Here is a 16,581-nt window from a genome sequence, read left to right as displayed (position 1 = left end):
GAGATGGGAGAAGCGCCTTTTAAAAAGTTCCTTTGTCGCTCGCCTCCACATCCCATGGTGGTGCCTGCACTGACGTCAATGTGGTGCTGGTTGATTTGCACCAGCTGAGGGGCTGGCGCAGGATCCTCCCCTCCACAGTGGCTCTGACGTGGGGCAGGAAGGGTTCATGCTGGGATATATTCCTGCCCGTGCCACACTGGTGGCCACAAGGCGAGGAATGAGGAACCTCTGCAGAGTGACAGACGACTCTTATGGCTGCCCATGGAGCCCCTCCTGCACCCTGGCACCCAGTGACAGGGGCTGCTGCCCAGCCCTGACCCCTCCATGCCAAGGGAAGGACAGTGAGGTGGCTGCTGCAGGGACATCAGCATCAGGAGCCTCGCCTTGCCAAGGGGTGCCAGACTGGCACCTTCTTCACAGTGTTTGTGCCAGCTGTGACACAGCTGTGAGCTCTCGCTGCCATCCCTGCTCATCTGCAGGTGTTCTTCCCTCAGTGGAGGCTGCAGGACTTGACCTAGGCATCAGCCCTACAGCTCTGGGGTTTCACCAGCCCATGGAGCTGATGCCTTGGCATGCCCAAGTTTATCTTGCTGCCTTACAGTGCAACAAATCCCAGAAGAGCATTTCTGACTAGTACTTTGCTCCCACGCATGTGATTTGTGTTAATGTAACACCGAACAGCATGGAAAGCATCCCACCAAACACTCCTGGGAAAGAGGAGCCCAGCCCTTGGAATCAGAGCTGGTCTGGGAGATGGATGATGGAATGCTATGCACCCAGCCACAAGAAGGACAAGTGATATGCAGTCAGCAGCAGTCGTCTTTACTATGGACCACAGGAGATCAGAAAAGTAACCATGTTAACAGGAGACCTAGTGGCTAACAAAATGTCATGCTGTAGGACGTACTAGAGAAAGAGAAGCACAATCACCAGAACAAAACAGCACCCAGAGGGACAGGGAAGCCCAGGGGGTTGCAGGAGATGCCCTATAGCAAATCTCTAGTGTGGTATTGACACATCTATGAGTGCAGGGGGCTGGCTGCATGGGTTCCTTTAGTCTTGGACACAAGTCAAAGCGTCTTCACTTTTACCCAATTCCAGTGGCTCTAGCACAATGATTATTGACTTTTTTTCAGAATAAAAATACTAATATAATTTTTTTCCAAGAACTTTGTGCAAGAATCATTTCTCCAGGTGCAGTGAAAGGAGGGCAGATAGGAAAACACCCTTCCCAGGGTTGTCCTTATGGCTCCTGCCCTCTCCTCACTGACACCACAGCCCTCCCTAGCAATCTTCAGTGGTTTTGCCTTCAGTGAATCCCAAACAAGGTTTTCCAGAAAAAAATGAGAAAAAAAAAGTATTGCTGCTTCTTCTTGTAATATTTTTCCCTCTCTCTCTCTCTCTCTCTCTCTCTCTCCCCCATTTCTCCTTAAAAATGTTTACTTTCAAAAATTCCATTCCTGCAGAGAGTCCTGAGCTCTGAGGTCTCTGGACTCCACCCTCCTCTTCTCCAGTCAGAAAAACTGAGTCTCGATGTCTCTTTGGTTAAAAAAAAAAATTAAAAAATAGCACAAACAAATAACACACAACCCAGTATGATCCCATTCCACCCTGTGGATGCCTGATGAGAGGGTGTCTGTGGAAGAAGGAAGCATCAGAGACGAGCTGTCTGCTCACTGGAAGCCGAGGTCTCCGCTCCATCCCGCCGGCTCTCCTCCTCTCATACGGTGGTCGCTGGCCCATACTGGAGCACCAGAGGGGATGTCTCCTTGATGCGGACGTAGAACCGCCCCTCGGGCTGGCTGGTGTGGAGGGACAGAGGCAAGAAGTCATCGGGGAGCCACCGCTCGCTCTCGTTGGCAGCGAACACCAGTCCGAAGTGCTCCAGCTGCTCCTCGCCATAGCAGACAGCAGCCAAGCTGCCCAGCACGTCCCGCGAGATGTCATTCATCTCCAGCACCACCAGCTTCACCACCTCCCTGGCAGGCGTCTGGCTGGTGATGTGCAGCTGTGGAGAGAGAGATGGGAGAGATGGAGAGATGGGAGAGATGGATGGCAGGCGGGAGGAATGAGGAGGAGCAGGGCCTGGAGGCAGCAAACGGCGTGGAGGAATGGTGAGGGTGCAGGAACAGCTGCCCAGTGGTGCCCGTGAGCAGGTGGCAGCAGCCTGGCACAGAGACATGGGCACACTATGCCCAGGGAATGCCCAAGGGGTGCCCTAGCATGCCAGGGCCCAAACTTATGCACTGCTCTCCTGCCTCCACTCCTGTCTCCAAGCCCTTGCCACTCAGCCCTTGCACGTGTCACCTACAGCTCTGCTGAGGCTGCCCCACTATCTCATCACCTGCAGCTGGAGAGGGACAGTCTCTGCCCTGCTCCTGGTACCATGGAGGGATCTGTGTGAAGTCCCTCTTGTGAGCAGGGTCCAGACTCTCAAACCAGCTGGACCACAACAGCTCTGCCAAACTACAACTGAAACCTCTTTGGAACAGGGCGATAAATTTCATCCGTGCACAAGCTTGGGGTTCTCCCACCAACAGCTACCCTTGCCCTCTGCTTCCCTGGGGACAGCCCGGTGAATCCCCAATCCTGTCAAAAAAATGAGCTCATCAGGACCCCGGTTGCTAACGCCAGGAGCCACTGCTTGGCTTCAAAGGCCCAAAGGCAGGACATCCATCCTCGCCCAGGGAAGGTAACATTTCCTTTGGCACATCTGTGAGGGTTTGTGGAGCGCCAGGAGTGCTGCCTTGGCAGGGTGGTCCCAGCCCTGGGCCCATGTGAACACTGCCAGCCCTGAACAGCTGTGGCAGGGCTCAGCTGATTTACACCAGCCAAGGAGCCATGCCTTTGAACTCGCCTTTCTTTGAGAACATCGTAAAATGGACAAGCAGGTGTGTCCAAAGCTTTGCAACTTCAAAAGCCACATGGGCAGCCCGCCAAGAACCTGAGGGCTCCGCTTCAGTTCCACAGAAATCTATGGGCATTCCTCAAATAGAAAATAATCTGGTGAGGCACAGTTGTCTCTGCTAGGATGTCCTGGCTGGGTGCAGAGACACTGGCTATCAAACCTCCCCAGCAATAAACCAATCAGCCTGTTGGCACTGTTCTTCCTCTGCCATTACTTGGGGGTTGCTTTCAACCCATACCAGTCCATGATTTAATGATTTTCTGCTCCATCATCCTCAGTCCTGGGCACCAGGAATGTCTTGGAAAGGTAATTTCAACAGGGGAAGGATCTCCATGGCTGAGACCAAAGGAGGCCACAAAGCCAGAGGGGGACTTGCCCAAGATGCGCGTCCTGGGGGATGCTCCTCTATGGGGGAGCCCACCTGGAGCAGGTGTGAGTGATCAGAGCTGGTGGGGTCAGCTCTTGGCAGCAAAGCCCCCATGGAGAGAAGTCAGGTCACACAGCTGCTCCAGCATAGTCTGAAGGAGCATGGAAGGAGCTCTGCCTGTTGTCCCAACTGGAATTGGAGTGGGTTCTGCCACTGGAGTTGCCACAGGCTGGAGACAAAAGGCTCCTGCTCTCACCTCCCTAATGGGGAAGGCTGGAGCAGAGACCGCACACCTGGGAAGAGGAGGCTGTAGGAGGAGCATGCGCAGGGCAGGGGTGACAGCTGAATTTTGGCCTGGAAGGATGATATGTTTGAACACCAGGACATGGCAAGGGTGTGGCAAGGACACCATCTTAAACAATGGATTCAGTTATTACATCAGCAGCTCAGATATATCAAGGAAGATTTGGATTTCTGCTAATACACTCATCTACTATTTTGGTTTTTTCCCACTATTAGAACAGTCAGGTTTTTCTTCTCTCTTTATTTTAAACAAAAACAAAAACAAAAACAAACCAAAAAACCAAAACAAAAACCAAACAAAACAACAAAAACAAAAAACAAACAAACAAGAAAACCAAAAACAAAACAAAAAAAAAACCAAACCAAAAAAAAAAAAAAAAACCCAACCAAACAAAAAAAAAACCAACAAAAAAGTGTCCTTTCCTCTGCCTGCCCACTCTGGGTGACACCAACCTACTGTCACCTGCTGAACCACAGACCAAGAGCTGAACTTCAGCCCCACTGCCGTGTCCCCAGAATTCACTATGTGTGGCCCTGGCTCACTCCTTCTGCAGCAGTAGCCATTGTTCCTGCAGAGACACCCTGTCCTACCAGCAGCCTCATCTACAGCATGGACAGAGGGAGTCAGGGCAGGAGTGCTGCGGGTCTCCAGGGGAACCTCACCCCTGGGACGGCGGAGGATGGGGAGGGCAGTGCCAGGCGTGGAACACATGAGCCCTGCTGTCTCTGTCCCCATCCCGCCAGCCCTGTCCCTCTGGGCACAGCAGAGCCGTTGCGCCACCCATGACAGGCTCTGGTACCTTGACACTGGTCTCTTTGGAGAGTCCCGTTTCGTACTGAGGGCAGACCCTCAAGGTGACAGAGCCCGGCTTCTTCCCTTGCTCGGCCAAGCCCCCAGGCTGCTCTGGCTGCTGCTCTGTCAAGTCCTGAGTCCACTCATCCGAGCGCGTCCGGCAGATGGGCTCAGAGCCCTGTCCTCCCCGGCAGCCCTCGGGGCTGGGTGTCAAGCCGGTCCCCAGCCTGAGCTGGCTGCAGAGGCCCGTGGTCCTGCTCTCGACCGGGGAGCTGTCCACGGAGCCAGGGCAGGACTTTCTCGGACCGGGGCAGTGGGGCTTGGGGAAGTCCAGGCTGCTGGTCCGAACGCAGTACGCCTGTCGCTTCTCTGTGATGCGCAGCAGCTCGATCTGCCGGCTGGGCAGGACAAAGTCACTGTCATAGAGCTTGGGCGGTGGCCGGGGCTCCTCAGGTGGTGGCGGCACTGGGGCTGGGGTCTTGAGCTCGTGGCTCTGCAGGACGTCCGGGGCACTGTCCCGCAGGGTGCGGGCCACCCTCCGGCTGCAGCACTCAGGCCCCGAGGTGGAGTACACCAGGTCGAGCTCCTTCGGGCTCTGCGCCCGGCTGGAGTCGTAGTCGCTGTCAGTGGCCAGGAACACCTCTGAGGAGCCTTCCTCATCCGACAGGCCGTGGGAGTCTGCAAGGGGGGAGAGAAGCAACGAGTGGCTCAGCCTGAGTGTGCATAACCCCCGCGGAGATGGAATCCAGGGAAGCCTCTGAGTTTTGTCCCCTTGTCACACAGCAGAGTGGCGCTCGCCACGGAACAGGCAGGGCAGGTCCCGCCCCGGCTGAGGCCGACTGCCCTGCACACACCCGGCTCCAGCCCCCCGACCCACTGAGCACGGCAGCCATGAGCCCACAGGCAGGAGCCCGGCACGGCCGCGTCCTCACCAGAGTTGAGCTTGCGGCTGGTCTCTGGTGAGAGCGCTGGGGATGGAAGGTAGTCAATGTGGGATGAGGAGGATCGGGTTTTCTCCTTCACTGTCCCCCCGGCCTCGCTGAGGAAGCCACTGAGAGAGATCCCACAGGAGGGCTGCTTGTAGCGGGCATGCTGCAGGACATCCATGATCCAGCGCATCTCTCGCCAGATCTCCTCCATTTGCTGCCAACAGAGGAAATGGAGGAGCCCTTTCACACAGCAAACGACAGCAACAAGAAAATCCCATGGCAAAACATGGAGTCTGTACACAAACATCTCTCCAGAGCTCTGGGGGAATCCCCGGGCTGGGAAATGCAAAGGAAGTGCTCTCAGGCAGAAGGAGGACACAGCTGCTGGTTCAGCAGGGGTGCTGGGGACAGGGGTAGTGTGGGATGCTCTCTTGCAAGTCCATCCTAAAATGCACATGCAGGCCTATTTCTAGCAAGGAGGGCATGTGCTCTTTGGGTCTCTCCTTGGGATTTTTAACGTGATCATTGCAGTAAGAAGTTGCTCAATAAAGCAACTGCAGCCTGGAGAAGAGGAGGCTCTAGGGACACCTCAGAGCCTGAAGGAGCTCCAGGAAGAGCTGGAGAGGGACTTCAGACAAGGGATGGAGGGATGGGACAAGGGCCTGGATGGACAGGACAAGGGCCTGGAGTAACAGGACAAGGGTGAATGGCTTCCCACTGCCAGAGGACAGGGTTAGATGGGAAACTGGAAAGGAATTCTTGGCTGTGAGAGTGCTGAGGCCCTAGCACAGTGTGCCCAGAGAAGCTGTGCCTGCTCCTGGATCCCTGGCAGTGCCCAAGGCCAGGTTGGACACGGCTTGGAGCAACCTGGGACAGTGGAAGGTGGAACTGGATGAGATTTAATGTCTGTTCCAACCCAAACCATTCTATGAATCTATGAAAGACCAGCCTACTGCTGCCCATCAGCCAGATCAGAGAAATCCCCTGGGGCCACCAAGACCAGCGAACAGCCTGAATGCAGATGCTGCTGCCTGAGTCCTGGCAGGTTAGGGGCACTGTGGAGCCTGGCTCCCACCCCATACCTGGATGTAGTCCTGAACCTGCTGGTGCCTCTGCTTGGCGGTGGAGAGCTCGGCATCGGAGAAAGCCTCCCTGAGGCTCTGCTGGGAGAGGAGCGACTCCAGTTCCAGCAGGGCAGACACTTGGCAGTACTGTGTGATGAACTCCCGGTTGTATGTGAAGAAGTGGACTGGGAGAGGAAACAAGAGGGGAGGGGATGAAAAACATTAGGTCCCATGCCCTACATCCTCCTCCATATCACCCAAGATGAGGAGGCAACACTGTCCATTAGTACACCTGGACAGCCCTCAGTACATCCCTCCATCCCTGCTCCCCAGGGACTGAGGGAAGTCTAGGCACACCACTGCCCAGCCCAGCTCTCAGGAGGCCTCAGAGGACAGCAGGACCAGCAGAGTTGAGTTTTGGCATCCCTTCTCCTCACCCAGCTCGAAGATCTGCAGCGGCAGTGTGAGGAAGCCAGAGCGAGGGGTATAGGGGTTGTTCTGGCCTGGAGCAGTGCAGACATCATCTGATGGAGGCAGCAGCAGCAGGAAGGAGACCTGATCCCCAAAGTCCAGCACCTCTTGGCTGTACAGACGGAAGTCTTTGGCCTGCAAGAAGACAGTGCAGGTAACAGCTGCACACATCACCTGGTGGGGCCTCTGTCCAGTCCTCCTGCACAGATTAGTCCTCAGGGATCACCTGTAGCCAGGGGACACTGCAGCTTCAGCACACAACCAGAGCCCCCTTGCTTCTGGCATAATCTGCTTAATCTCATCACTTCTTCTCTAATTTTTCCTAAAATTTTTGAAACTTCTGGTCAAAGTCACCATGACAGGGTGTCAAAAACGTACCACCAGTAATGGCTCAGTGATGAGCAGGGAGGTGCCCTCCCAGCTACCCAGGCAGAAGCACATACCTGTCATTGGGGCTGCTGGGTTGTTTCCCAGCAGATACTTGGCATGGTGGAAGAAGGTTTCTCCCCATGCAGTCTGGCCCCAGGGGCTGAAGCTCCAGCCCAGCACTGGCCAGGGACCAACCTGCTTTGGAGGGGCAGAGTTGGGCTGGTCTCGTGCTGCCCAGGACCAAACCACCGGCAGGAGTAAACCCAGATTTGCTGTCGTTGCTTTGGAGTACAGCGTGGGAAGGACAAACAGCTCCTGTGGACACTGTCCCTGGGCAGGGCAGACTCGCCACTCACCTTCTGTCTGCACAGCACTAAAATCTGGGTGCTCCAGCCCCACCAGGAGGGCCAGCCATGCAGTTCCCCACCCACTGCAACCACCAGCACTGTGCTCACAGCCCCATCCCCTCCCTCTGCCCAGACCTTGACTCCAGCCTCTACCTCTTGAAATGGGATGTTCACCAGGGTCATCAGCTCCTTGATGGCCACTTGGAGCTCCTGAAACAAGGGGTTCTGGGACCTGTCAGTCTCTGGCTCTGTGGGAGCAGCCTCCTCCACGCTGGCCATCTTTTGCAGCCACTCCCACTCCTCCCTGCAGAAGGCCAGAGACAGACAGGTGAAGGAAGGAGCAGTTTGTGTGGACGTGGACACAATTTCTCTGAGAGCTGTTTTTGCTTGGCTGTTCCTGTCCCAGACACTGCAGCATCCCCAGAGGTATGGGAGAGGTGGAGGTAGACAGGGAACTTGGTTTGCTCTAGGCTGAATCAGACTCACAGAATGTACTGAGCTGGATGGGACCCACACGGATTGTCAAGTTCAGCCCTGACCCCTCACAGGACACCCTAACAACCCTACCCTGTGCCTGAGAGCACTGCATGGCAAGGCTAAGAGGGAGTATTACACTGCTGCTGAAGCAGGAGGTGATAGGTGCTGTTAGCCCGGATGGGACAGAGCAGCCTGACTGCCCTGGCTGAGCAGCCTTGCAAATCCCACCTGGAGATGTTGGGGTTGGAGCGAATCTTGACATGGCACAGGATGTTGGGGAGCTGCTCTGGCACCAGCACTCGGATCTGATCCACGGCACTGCACAGCTTCAAGTAGCCCAGGTAGAGGCCCTGGGAGAGGGCATGGCTGCTCCGCTGGTGATAAGCCAGCTTGTCCTGGGAACAAAGGCACTGCTGGATTGAGCAAGTCCTCACAGCAAGGCTGATGCTGTAGCACAGCCAGTCCAGCTGGAGAAGGGGAGCAGCACAGGAAGACAACCCGGTGCTGCCAGGTTTCATCTGGCACCAACTTGATGCCTCCTCTTGAAACAACAGGAGTTTTGGAGGCTGGCTGGGCTTTGCTTCCCCTCTGCTGTGAGCTTCCCAGGCCGAGGGGGAGCAGGGAGCACTGGTGTTTCCCAGGGGAGCCCAGTGCTGTCCTCGCCCCAGCACGCACCTGGAGGGAGATGAGCAGCGTGTCCAGAGCAGTGGGCTCCTCGGGGGAGGACACGGACTTCCGGCTGGTCTGCAGCTTGCAGATGGGGACCCAGCGGACGCTCTCGAAGGTCTGGTTGGTCTTCACCTCCTTCAGGGTGACGATGAGGATGTTGCCCTGTTTGTCTTTGATGGGCTCAAAGAAGACCTGCCCCAGGTCCTGGATGCCCAGCAGCCCCTGGGCAACAGGGTAGGAAGGCAGGAGAAAGCAGAGGGTCAGGGGATATCCCGGAGGCATGGTGGGTCTGGGCAGCTGGGATGTGCCTGCAGCTGCCTGCTGGAAACCAGTCTGCCCAGAAAAACACCCTGATGGTCCCCAGCCCCTCTGCAGGAGACTGCCATGACACCTGACACCTCACTGTCCCACGGCTGGAGTCCTGCCAGGGAGGATGAGGCAGGGACACACAGTCATGACAGTCATGGCCAGCAGATCCTGGGTTTATCCCGACTGTGGTACATCTGCATGCTGCTCCCAAGGGAGCTCAGCTCCCAGCATCCCACTTAAAGTGTTTGTTCCCTGCCCAGGCTGACCCTCACCTGCATCTGTGAGATAGCCAGCAGCATTTTGAAGCGTGTCTGCAGGATGCAGGAGCAGGAGGACTGGGACACAGTGACACACTGCCGCAGCCACAGGATCTCGTCCCACATACATGACACCTGCACACACCAAGGAGTGTCACCGCTGCTGCAGCTGGGTCACACCAGGCTTTTGCGGAAATTGTTTGCCTCTCTGAGTTGGGTTAGGAATGTGCATGGGCATGCAGCACCTCTCAGCAGGGTTGCAAATAAATCCCCGTGCCACAGGCACTGAGATGCCTCCAGAGTCTGTAGCCAAGGGCAGCCCTGAGCCAAGTCCACTCAGACATCCATCTTCATCTAGGACTGAAACCTTGAGTTTGAATACAAGTTGGCCAAGGTCGGGAGGGAGAAGAAAGCACTCTCCATCAGTAGATAAGGATCATCCAGCAAATTATTTTGGCCCTGAGATGCCCACAGGCACTTTCCTTAAGTCTGCTGACATCAGAGGAGCTGCCAGCAGCTCCCTGTGCATCCTACAGCAGAGGCAGAGGTGCCATGGCAGGATGCTGAGGGGAAGCAATTCAACAGCCACTGACATCCCTGTAGAGATGCAGTGCCCACCCACCCCAGCACACAGCCTGCCCAGTGTGGCTCTGGTCTGTCACTCATCTTTGGGCTTCTAGAGGTTGGGATGAAATGCCATTCCCTGGAAGTTACCTGGTCCATGCTGAACCCCAGCAAGAAGCAAGTCCACGGGCTGCTGGCACTGCCAAGCCCCAGTGTCTGGACTGGAGAGGCAGAAGTATTGCCTGATGCCTGCCTGGGTCACCTTGGTACTCCTGGCCCTCTGCCTAAACACAGGGTCCTTCAGCCACCCACCTTGGTGAGCCACAGGAAATCCTGCATGAGCAGGCAGGAGTAGGTGTCATCAATCTCCACCACGGGGATCTGATCTTCGTGGGTTACCAGGATGTTGTCGTCCTTGTAGAAGATGGCTGTCAGGTAGAGGCCCCTGCATGGGAGGGAAGACAGACTTCATTGCCACCCCCAGCTGCCAGCTCCATCTCCCAAAGGGTCTCTTTCCTGAGAGAAGAGGAGATGCTCTGCCCCAGGTCCCCACTTCTCTCCAACAGCCTGTGGCAGAAGAGGCTTGTGGCTGGTACGGGAGCAGGAGCAGGAACCCAGCGTGTCCCAATAGATACCACGGCCCATGACCCTGCAGCACATGGGACAGAGATGGGCCAGACTGTGCAGGGGACACTCTGGGTCTGGACAACTTGGAGTGCCAGGTGAGCCCCAGAGGTGATGCAGGGATCTGGGCACCAGCACATCTTGGCCAGTCCAAATGGAGACACCAAGAGAACCTCTGATCTCTGGGCCATGGGACTCCTCTCCACTGACACCACAGCTCACTCCCAGTGCAGACCCTGCTCAGGGCACCCCCAGCCCCCAGTGTGCAGGCACAGCTCTCAGGATGGGCAGCTCTGCAGCCCTGCTGGGACAGGGGCTCTCCCCAACCCCATGCACCAGCTCTCACCGCTTCAGTGTCTTGAGAAACTTGCTGCCAGGGTGGAAGAGGTGTTTGAGGCTCTTGGAGACTGAATGCTTTCTGCTCTGGGGCTGGTTCTTGCAGGGCTCTGTGGAGCAGAGAGCAAAGGATGCTGCAGCAGGAGATGAAGAGCTGATACCAACTCATTGGGAAGGCTGAGATCCCCACTGCCTGAGCACTGGCAGTGGGGTCTCCACTGCCTGAGGTGTCTCCCTGCTCTCCTCATCCATGGCACAGATCTATTCCTGTACCACCCAGCTCTGTGGATCACACCACAACCGTGGGGACTCAGCTGCCCCTGCCTCAGCCTCCCTGGAGCACTGTGCTGTGGGCTCACCGTGGCAAATGCAGTGCTGGTGGACGGTCTTCACCTGGCCCAGGAGATGGTCCAGAGCTTCAGCCTGTCCCCTCCGCCGTGGCGCCCTGCCGTCGTACTCCCGCCAGTCTGTGGGGACAAACCAGCATCACCCTGGCACCCCTTTGCCTGGGCCAAAAGGGGTTCCCATCCCCTCCTCCCACATCATCTGGTGTCCCCCCCCATGCCACAGCATGGCAGCAGGTGTGGGTGCTGGGCACTTCTGGGTGTGCTGGGAGATCCCCAGCTTTGTGCCACTCTTCCCAGGAACCCCCAGCTCTGCACAGCACCCCGTGGCCACTGGCCTCCTCACAGCATGGCAGGGACACACCAGGGGGAAGGAACAAGGTCTGTCTGTTTCTGCTACACTTCACTGGCCTTAAAAAATAAAATTCTTTCCAGTGTCTTCCTCCAGGTCTTCCCCAGTTACTCCAGATGAGTGCTGGAAGCTGGGCTTACCTCGACAAACACATAAATAAACTCCCATCAGCTCCACCCGCTGTGGGCCAGCAGCAGGACCATGAGCAGGGCTGGGGACCTGCTGGCTCTTCTCCCTCAACTTTATATTAATTGCTTTAAACACCCCATGTCCTGCCCACTGCTGTTTTCCATGGAAAGTTCAGCTCTGTTAACTTTGGCTAGAACTTGCCACTATTTTTAGTAGCTTTAAAAACACCCAGGGAGGTACTTGACTATATTCTGCTGGGCCAGGGAGGGATCTCTACTGAAGGGAGAAATATTACTGGTAATAAAAATAAATAAACCCCACTCCTGTCTGATTCACTTCAGCTACACTCAATTGATGCCACCTAGATCTTGGTCACAGGGAATGTGACCTGTGTGAGGCGGCAAACGGGCTTTAAAGTGGGTGCAAATATGACAGGGACAAGACCAAGCCATGGCAGTAGACTGCTGTGCCCTTGCTATGTGCATTCCTAGACATGCAAATGGATTTTTGGTGATTTCAGTGCTCTGTGGACATGCAGCCAGAGCTGTGCATGGTGCTGCACATCTCTGACCCATTACTGTTGACCTCCACCTGTTCCCAATGCCCTCACTGCTCCCTGGGTGCCTTCAGCATGGTGGGATAGGAATGGGCTTCCATGGCCTTGGGACAAGCTCAGCCTCTCAAGGGGCTGTTCCTTACTCGTTTACAGCATCAGTCCCATGGGACACCACACAGGCACCTGTTTTGGGACTGGTGACATGTGGCAGAGACATTTCTGGAGCCCCCTTAGTCCTGAACTTCACCTTTGGGCTGCTCTTTCCAGCTCAGTCCACCTGGCCCTTCTTCACCCAGCACCCCAGGGTGCCTTGTATGACATTGGATGGCTGTTTCCTGACACTTTTCCTGGGGCCAGCATGGGGAGGAGAGTGCTAACAGCCCAGAGCTGGTCTCTTCTGGGGCTCGTGACCCCCATCCTAGCTCCATGCTAGGGAATGCAAGTCTTTGGGCCTGGGCTGGATGGGAGAGACCATGTGGTGGTACAGAGTGGGAGGCCACTGCCCCCCAGGACCACTCTGAGTCCTGGCTCTTTGCCACCTAATAGCTTTCTCCATGGAATGAGCTGATCCAGGTGGCCTGAAATGGCTCAGCCTTTCCCAGGCAGCAAGGGTAATTCCAGGCTGAAAACTCACTCTTTGACAAAGCACTTGTTGGCTGAAGGCAGCATCCCAGAACCCCGGGCACAGCCTTCCCGCCTGGCCCGAGACTCCAAATTCTGCCTCTGCCCCTGGGTCCACTCCCTCCCATCCCAGCAGTGAGAGGGACCCCTGGATGGCACAGGGAGCTGTCCTGTCCCCCCAGCCCTGTGCTGGCTGCCGTGGGAGTGTTCCCAGGGGTACTCACTGGAAGGGATGGCGAAGGGGGGCATGGAGGCTTGTGGGGGACCCCAGCCCTTCATGTTGTAGGCAGACACGCGGACGTGGTACGCCGTGCCCTGCAAGGAGAGCAGCACACTCAGCATGGCACCACCTCTTCCAGCTTGGCGGGTGAGGCAAGGAGGATTCCCCCAGCCCACTGCTCCAGTACACCACGAGAGCACTCAGCTAGGAGCCCACAGCCTGGGTCACTGGCTCTCACCTCCCCTCCTGTACAAAGTCCTTGTTGTGAGGCACTAGAGAATCCCCGTGGCCCTGCTGGGTGGGTTTGGGGCACACAGAGGAAGGACTGGACATTGCAAATGCCCCTTGCCAAAGCTGCTCCAGCCTGAAAGACTCAGTGATTGTGTGGACTGGGGTGCTGGCGATCCCCTGGGACATATAAGGTTCCAGCCCCGTGGCCCTGCTGGGTGGGTTTGGGGCACACAGAGGAAGGACTGGACATTGCAAATGCCCCTTGCCAAAGCTGCTCCAGCCTGAAAGACTCAGTGATTGTGTGGACTGGGGTGCTGGCGATCCCCTGGGACATATAAGGTTCCAGCCCCTGGAGACAGGGATCTGGCCCAGCACTGTCAAAGGCTTGTAGCACAGTGACAGTGATTAAAGTCTCTGATCAAAGCCCAGTCAAGCTGACAGATGTTGCCAGGCCTCCAGGCACTCATGAAGGCAACAGGACCTATGGAGCAGCTCTGAGAGCGTGATTGATGGGCTTGGAGCAGTTCCTTGCAGCGATGCTGCTCCAGGCACCGCCTGAGTCCCTCCCACCACACTGAGGGCAGCTCCCACCCCGACAGCACTCCTGGGCTTGGAACTGCTGCTGGGCCTAAGCCCCTCTCACCTCACCAAGGGGGTCCTCTGCTCCTCAAATCAGTGCTCCCTGCCTGCCTACCCCTGCTAAGGGTGACCCCATTTATCCCAGCATCTGCCCGTGCCCCCATCCTGAGCTCCATCCCACCGCAGTCCCTGTGTCCCTGGTGCCGGCCCAGACATGGCTCTTATGGTTCTCAGGGAGATAAAACAGCAAGGGTCCACGGTCCCACCAGCCATGACCTTGCCGAGCTCCCAAAGATGAAGATGGAGCTGGTTCCTCCTTCGGTGGCATCAGGGCTGGGGCGAGGGGTTGGACTGTGCAGGTGGCAGAGGACTGAGCCACTGATTTACTGCCCAGGAAGAGCCTGGGTGGAGACAGGAGTGGGGAGGGGGACGGAGGACAAGTCAGGCATGAGGTGAATGGGCCTGTTGTGCCTGTCACTGCCGAGTCCCTGGCACCCTGTCAGGGAGCTTCCCCACTGTCAGTGGCTCCAGCCATGGGCGGACAAACAGATGCTTCTCCCAGCCCCACACTCTTGGCTCTGCCCAGGCTCTGCCCATGGCATACAGCATGGCACAATCCTCTTGTTCCTGCTCAGAACGATCATAGAAACAAAGAATCATTAAGGCTGGAAAAGGTGTCTAGGATCACTGAGTCCAACCATTGCCAAGGCCATCACTAAACCATGTCCCAAACTACCAAATACAAGTCTTTGGAACATTTCCAGGGATAATGACTCCACCACTGCCCTGGGCAGCCTGATCCCCTCCTCATGTGCTGCAGTATGGCCTGTGGCTTTTCCCAGCTGTGGGCTCTCCCTGCTGAGCCCTGCCTGCTGTGGGCACCCCGGCACTCACGGACACCAGCCCCTGGATGGTGAAGTGCAGGTCCTTCAGCTTGTCGATCACGGCTTCTCCCAGCAGTGGTGAGAAGGTGGGGGAGCAGCTCCACTCCACTGCAAGCAGAAAGACCCCAAGGTGCATGAGACCCTGGAGTGGGGACAGGCCACCAGGGCTGGGGCAGCATGTCACAGACAGCAGCTGCAGGGGGATGGCAGACAGCACAGGAGATGGAGGCAGCGGAGTGCAGGCATGGAAAAGGTGATTCATAGTGGGGAGAAGGTCATGAGGAGGTCATGGGGAGCTGCTGTCGTCACCAAGCCACATAAGATGGGGTCAGCACCTTTAATTGGTGGGTCAGAAGTGGGGGATGGAATAAATTATTCCAGAAGCCAAAAAGATATAGTTTAAGTGGGTGAGGTGTGCATAACAATGAAGTATTCCCAGTGTGCAGGATGAGGGGGGCAGTCGACAAGTGACACTCCGAATTTTCCCTTGGTGCAGGATGATGTTTGGTCTAGCTCAGAGCATTTGGATGGTGGCTAGGCTGTCCAGCAGCCATGGCTTCCTCTGTCCTTCAGTATAAAAGTGGCCTCACTGGGGCTTGGCAGCACTGCCCATGGCTCTGTTGTGTTGATATGGGGTGCAAGGCACCTGCTGTGGCTGTGTGACCCTGCCCTGCTGCAGGGATCGTCATCCTTACCTTTGTACTTGGTGACAACAGCTGAGTTGACGCTCAGGGGCTCCCAGAAGGTCACCTGCAATGAGGAGCTGCTGGCCACAGAGAGGTGGACGCTGCTGGGGGCATCTGGCACTCCTGGGGACAGAGAGTGCAGGGACTGCTACAGCAATGACGGTCACTCTGAACCTCTCCGTGTCCCTCTTGGGCCTCTCTCCGGTCCCAGGGGCATGTTCCCTGATGGAACATATTCTCCCCTCCATGCACCCACACTGCAAGTTCTGGCCACAGGGTGCAGGCGATGGGTGCTGGTGCCCCGCACAGCCCCACTCCTTCCCCTGGAGCAGGGACAGCCCCCCAGCCCTCCGGTGGTCACTCACGGGCATGCTCAAACCCTGCCTTCATGCGCTTGTAAAGCCGGAATCGCCACTCCCAGGCCTTGAGCTGCTTCTCCTTCTCGGAGCAGTCAGCATTGGGCGCCTCGTTCACCACCTGTGCCATCAGCTCGTTGACACGTTGCTCCGCTTCCCGCACCAGCGTGGAGAGGTGCAGTGAGCGGCTTTCCAGGCTCACAACTGTGGGAAGGTGCACACAGCCACGGGCCCAGGAGGAAAGGGAGGAGAAGGTGGTTAGGGCAGGCTCTGCCACTGCTGGCAATGAATCCCCACCCTGAGACCCCATCCTCCTCTCCATGTCCTGGTCCTGGGGTCTGCCTGAGTGTGCGGTTCCCCTCGAGCCCTGCTGCAGCCTGCATCTGTCTCCCAGAGCCCAGTGATCACCGCCCCACCTGCATGCAATGCCTGGGGTGCTCCACTGCATCATGCTGGAGACACAGGCGATGGGCACAGCACGACTCCTGTCCCAACTTACAGTGTGGACTCTCCTTCGCTCCCGCCTGCAGCAGGGCCCTGGCGATGGGAGCGTTGTTGGTCATGATGGCGATGTCGAGGGGCAGGAGCCCCTCGCTGTTGGGAGTGTTGAGGTCCAGCTCCTCAGGGCTGTAGTGTTTCAGCATCTCCTGCACCCTGTCAAGATCCTGCAGTTCCACAGCCTCAAAGAGTGCAGCATTGCTCTGGAACTGGGTGAAAGGAGAAATGCAGCTGGGCTGAGCATGGGGCACCCTCCTCCATCCCACCACATACCCTGGACCCTCACTAGCACCCCATGAACCCAATTAGGGAGAGGGTGCCCTCATTCCAGGGGCTTA

The 16,581-nt window shown here is 56.8% G+C and overlaps 1 protein-coding gene across 9 annotated transcripts in view; it reads right to left on the bottom strand.

The window, feature by feature from the left end:
- Nucleotides 1–801: 801 nt before the first annotated feature.
- LOC110470184 (ankyrin repeat and fibronectin type-III domain-containing protein 1) overlaps nt 802–16,581 on the bottom strand; it is a 245,108-nt gene continuing 229,328 nt past the window's right edge. For all 9 annotated transcript variants that reach the window (XM_085592614.1, XM_021529644.3, XM_085592616.1 and 6 more), the window contains 17 exons: nt 16,245–16,452; nt 15,755–15,949; nt 15,399–15,512; nt 14,714–14,811; nt 13,014–13,104; nt 11,147–11,254; nt 10,798–10,897; nt 10,140–10,272; nt 9,279–9,398; nt 8,704–8,919; nt 8,257–8,423; nt 7,705–7,855; nt 6,802–6,970; nt 6,383–6,549; nt 5,304–5,514; nt 4,379–5,049; nt 802–2,008 (listed from right to left, as the gene is read on the bottom strand). In XM_085592614.1, the coding sequence (XP_085448740.1) occupies nt 1,721–2,008; nt 4,379–5,049; nt 5,304–5,514; nt 6,383–6,549; nt 6,802–6,970; nt 7,705–7,855; nt 8,257–8,423; nt 8,704–8,919; nt 9,279–9,398; nt 10,140–10,272; nt 10,798–10,897; nt 11,147–11,254; nt 13,014–13,104; nt 14,714–14,811; nt 15,399–15,512; nt 15,755–15,949; nt 16,245–16,452 (3,207 nt within the window). In that variant the 3' untranslated portion in view covers nt 802–1,720. The remainder of the gene's footprint in view (nt 2,009–4,378; nt 5,050–5,303; nt 5,515–6,382; nt 6,550–6,801; nt 6,971–7,704; nt 7,856–8,256; nt 8,424–8,703; nt 8,920–9,278; nt 9,399–10,139; nt 10,273–10,797; nt 10,898–11,146; nt 11,255–13,013; nt 13,105–14,713; nt 14,812–15,398; nt 15,513–15,754; nt 15,950–16,244; nt 16,453–16,581) is intronic.

This window comes from Lonchura striata, chromosome 14 (genome assembly GCF_050655825.1).
Source record: "Lonchura striata isolate lonStrDom1 chromosome 14, ASM5065582v1, whole genome shotgun sequence".
Taxonomy (NCBI): Eukaryota; Metazoa; Chordata; class Aves; order Passeriformes; family Estrildidae; genus Lonchura; species Lonchura striata.
This window is presented reverse-complemented; position numbering and strand designations above follow the sequence as displayed.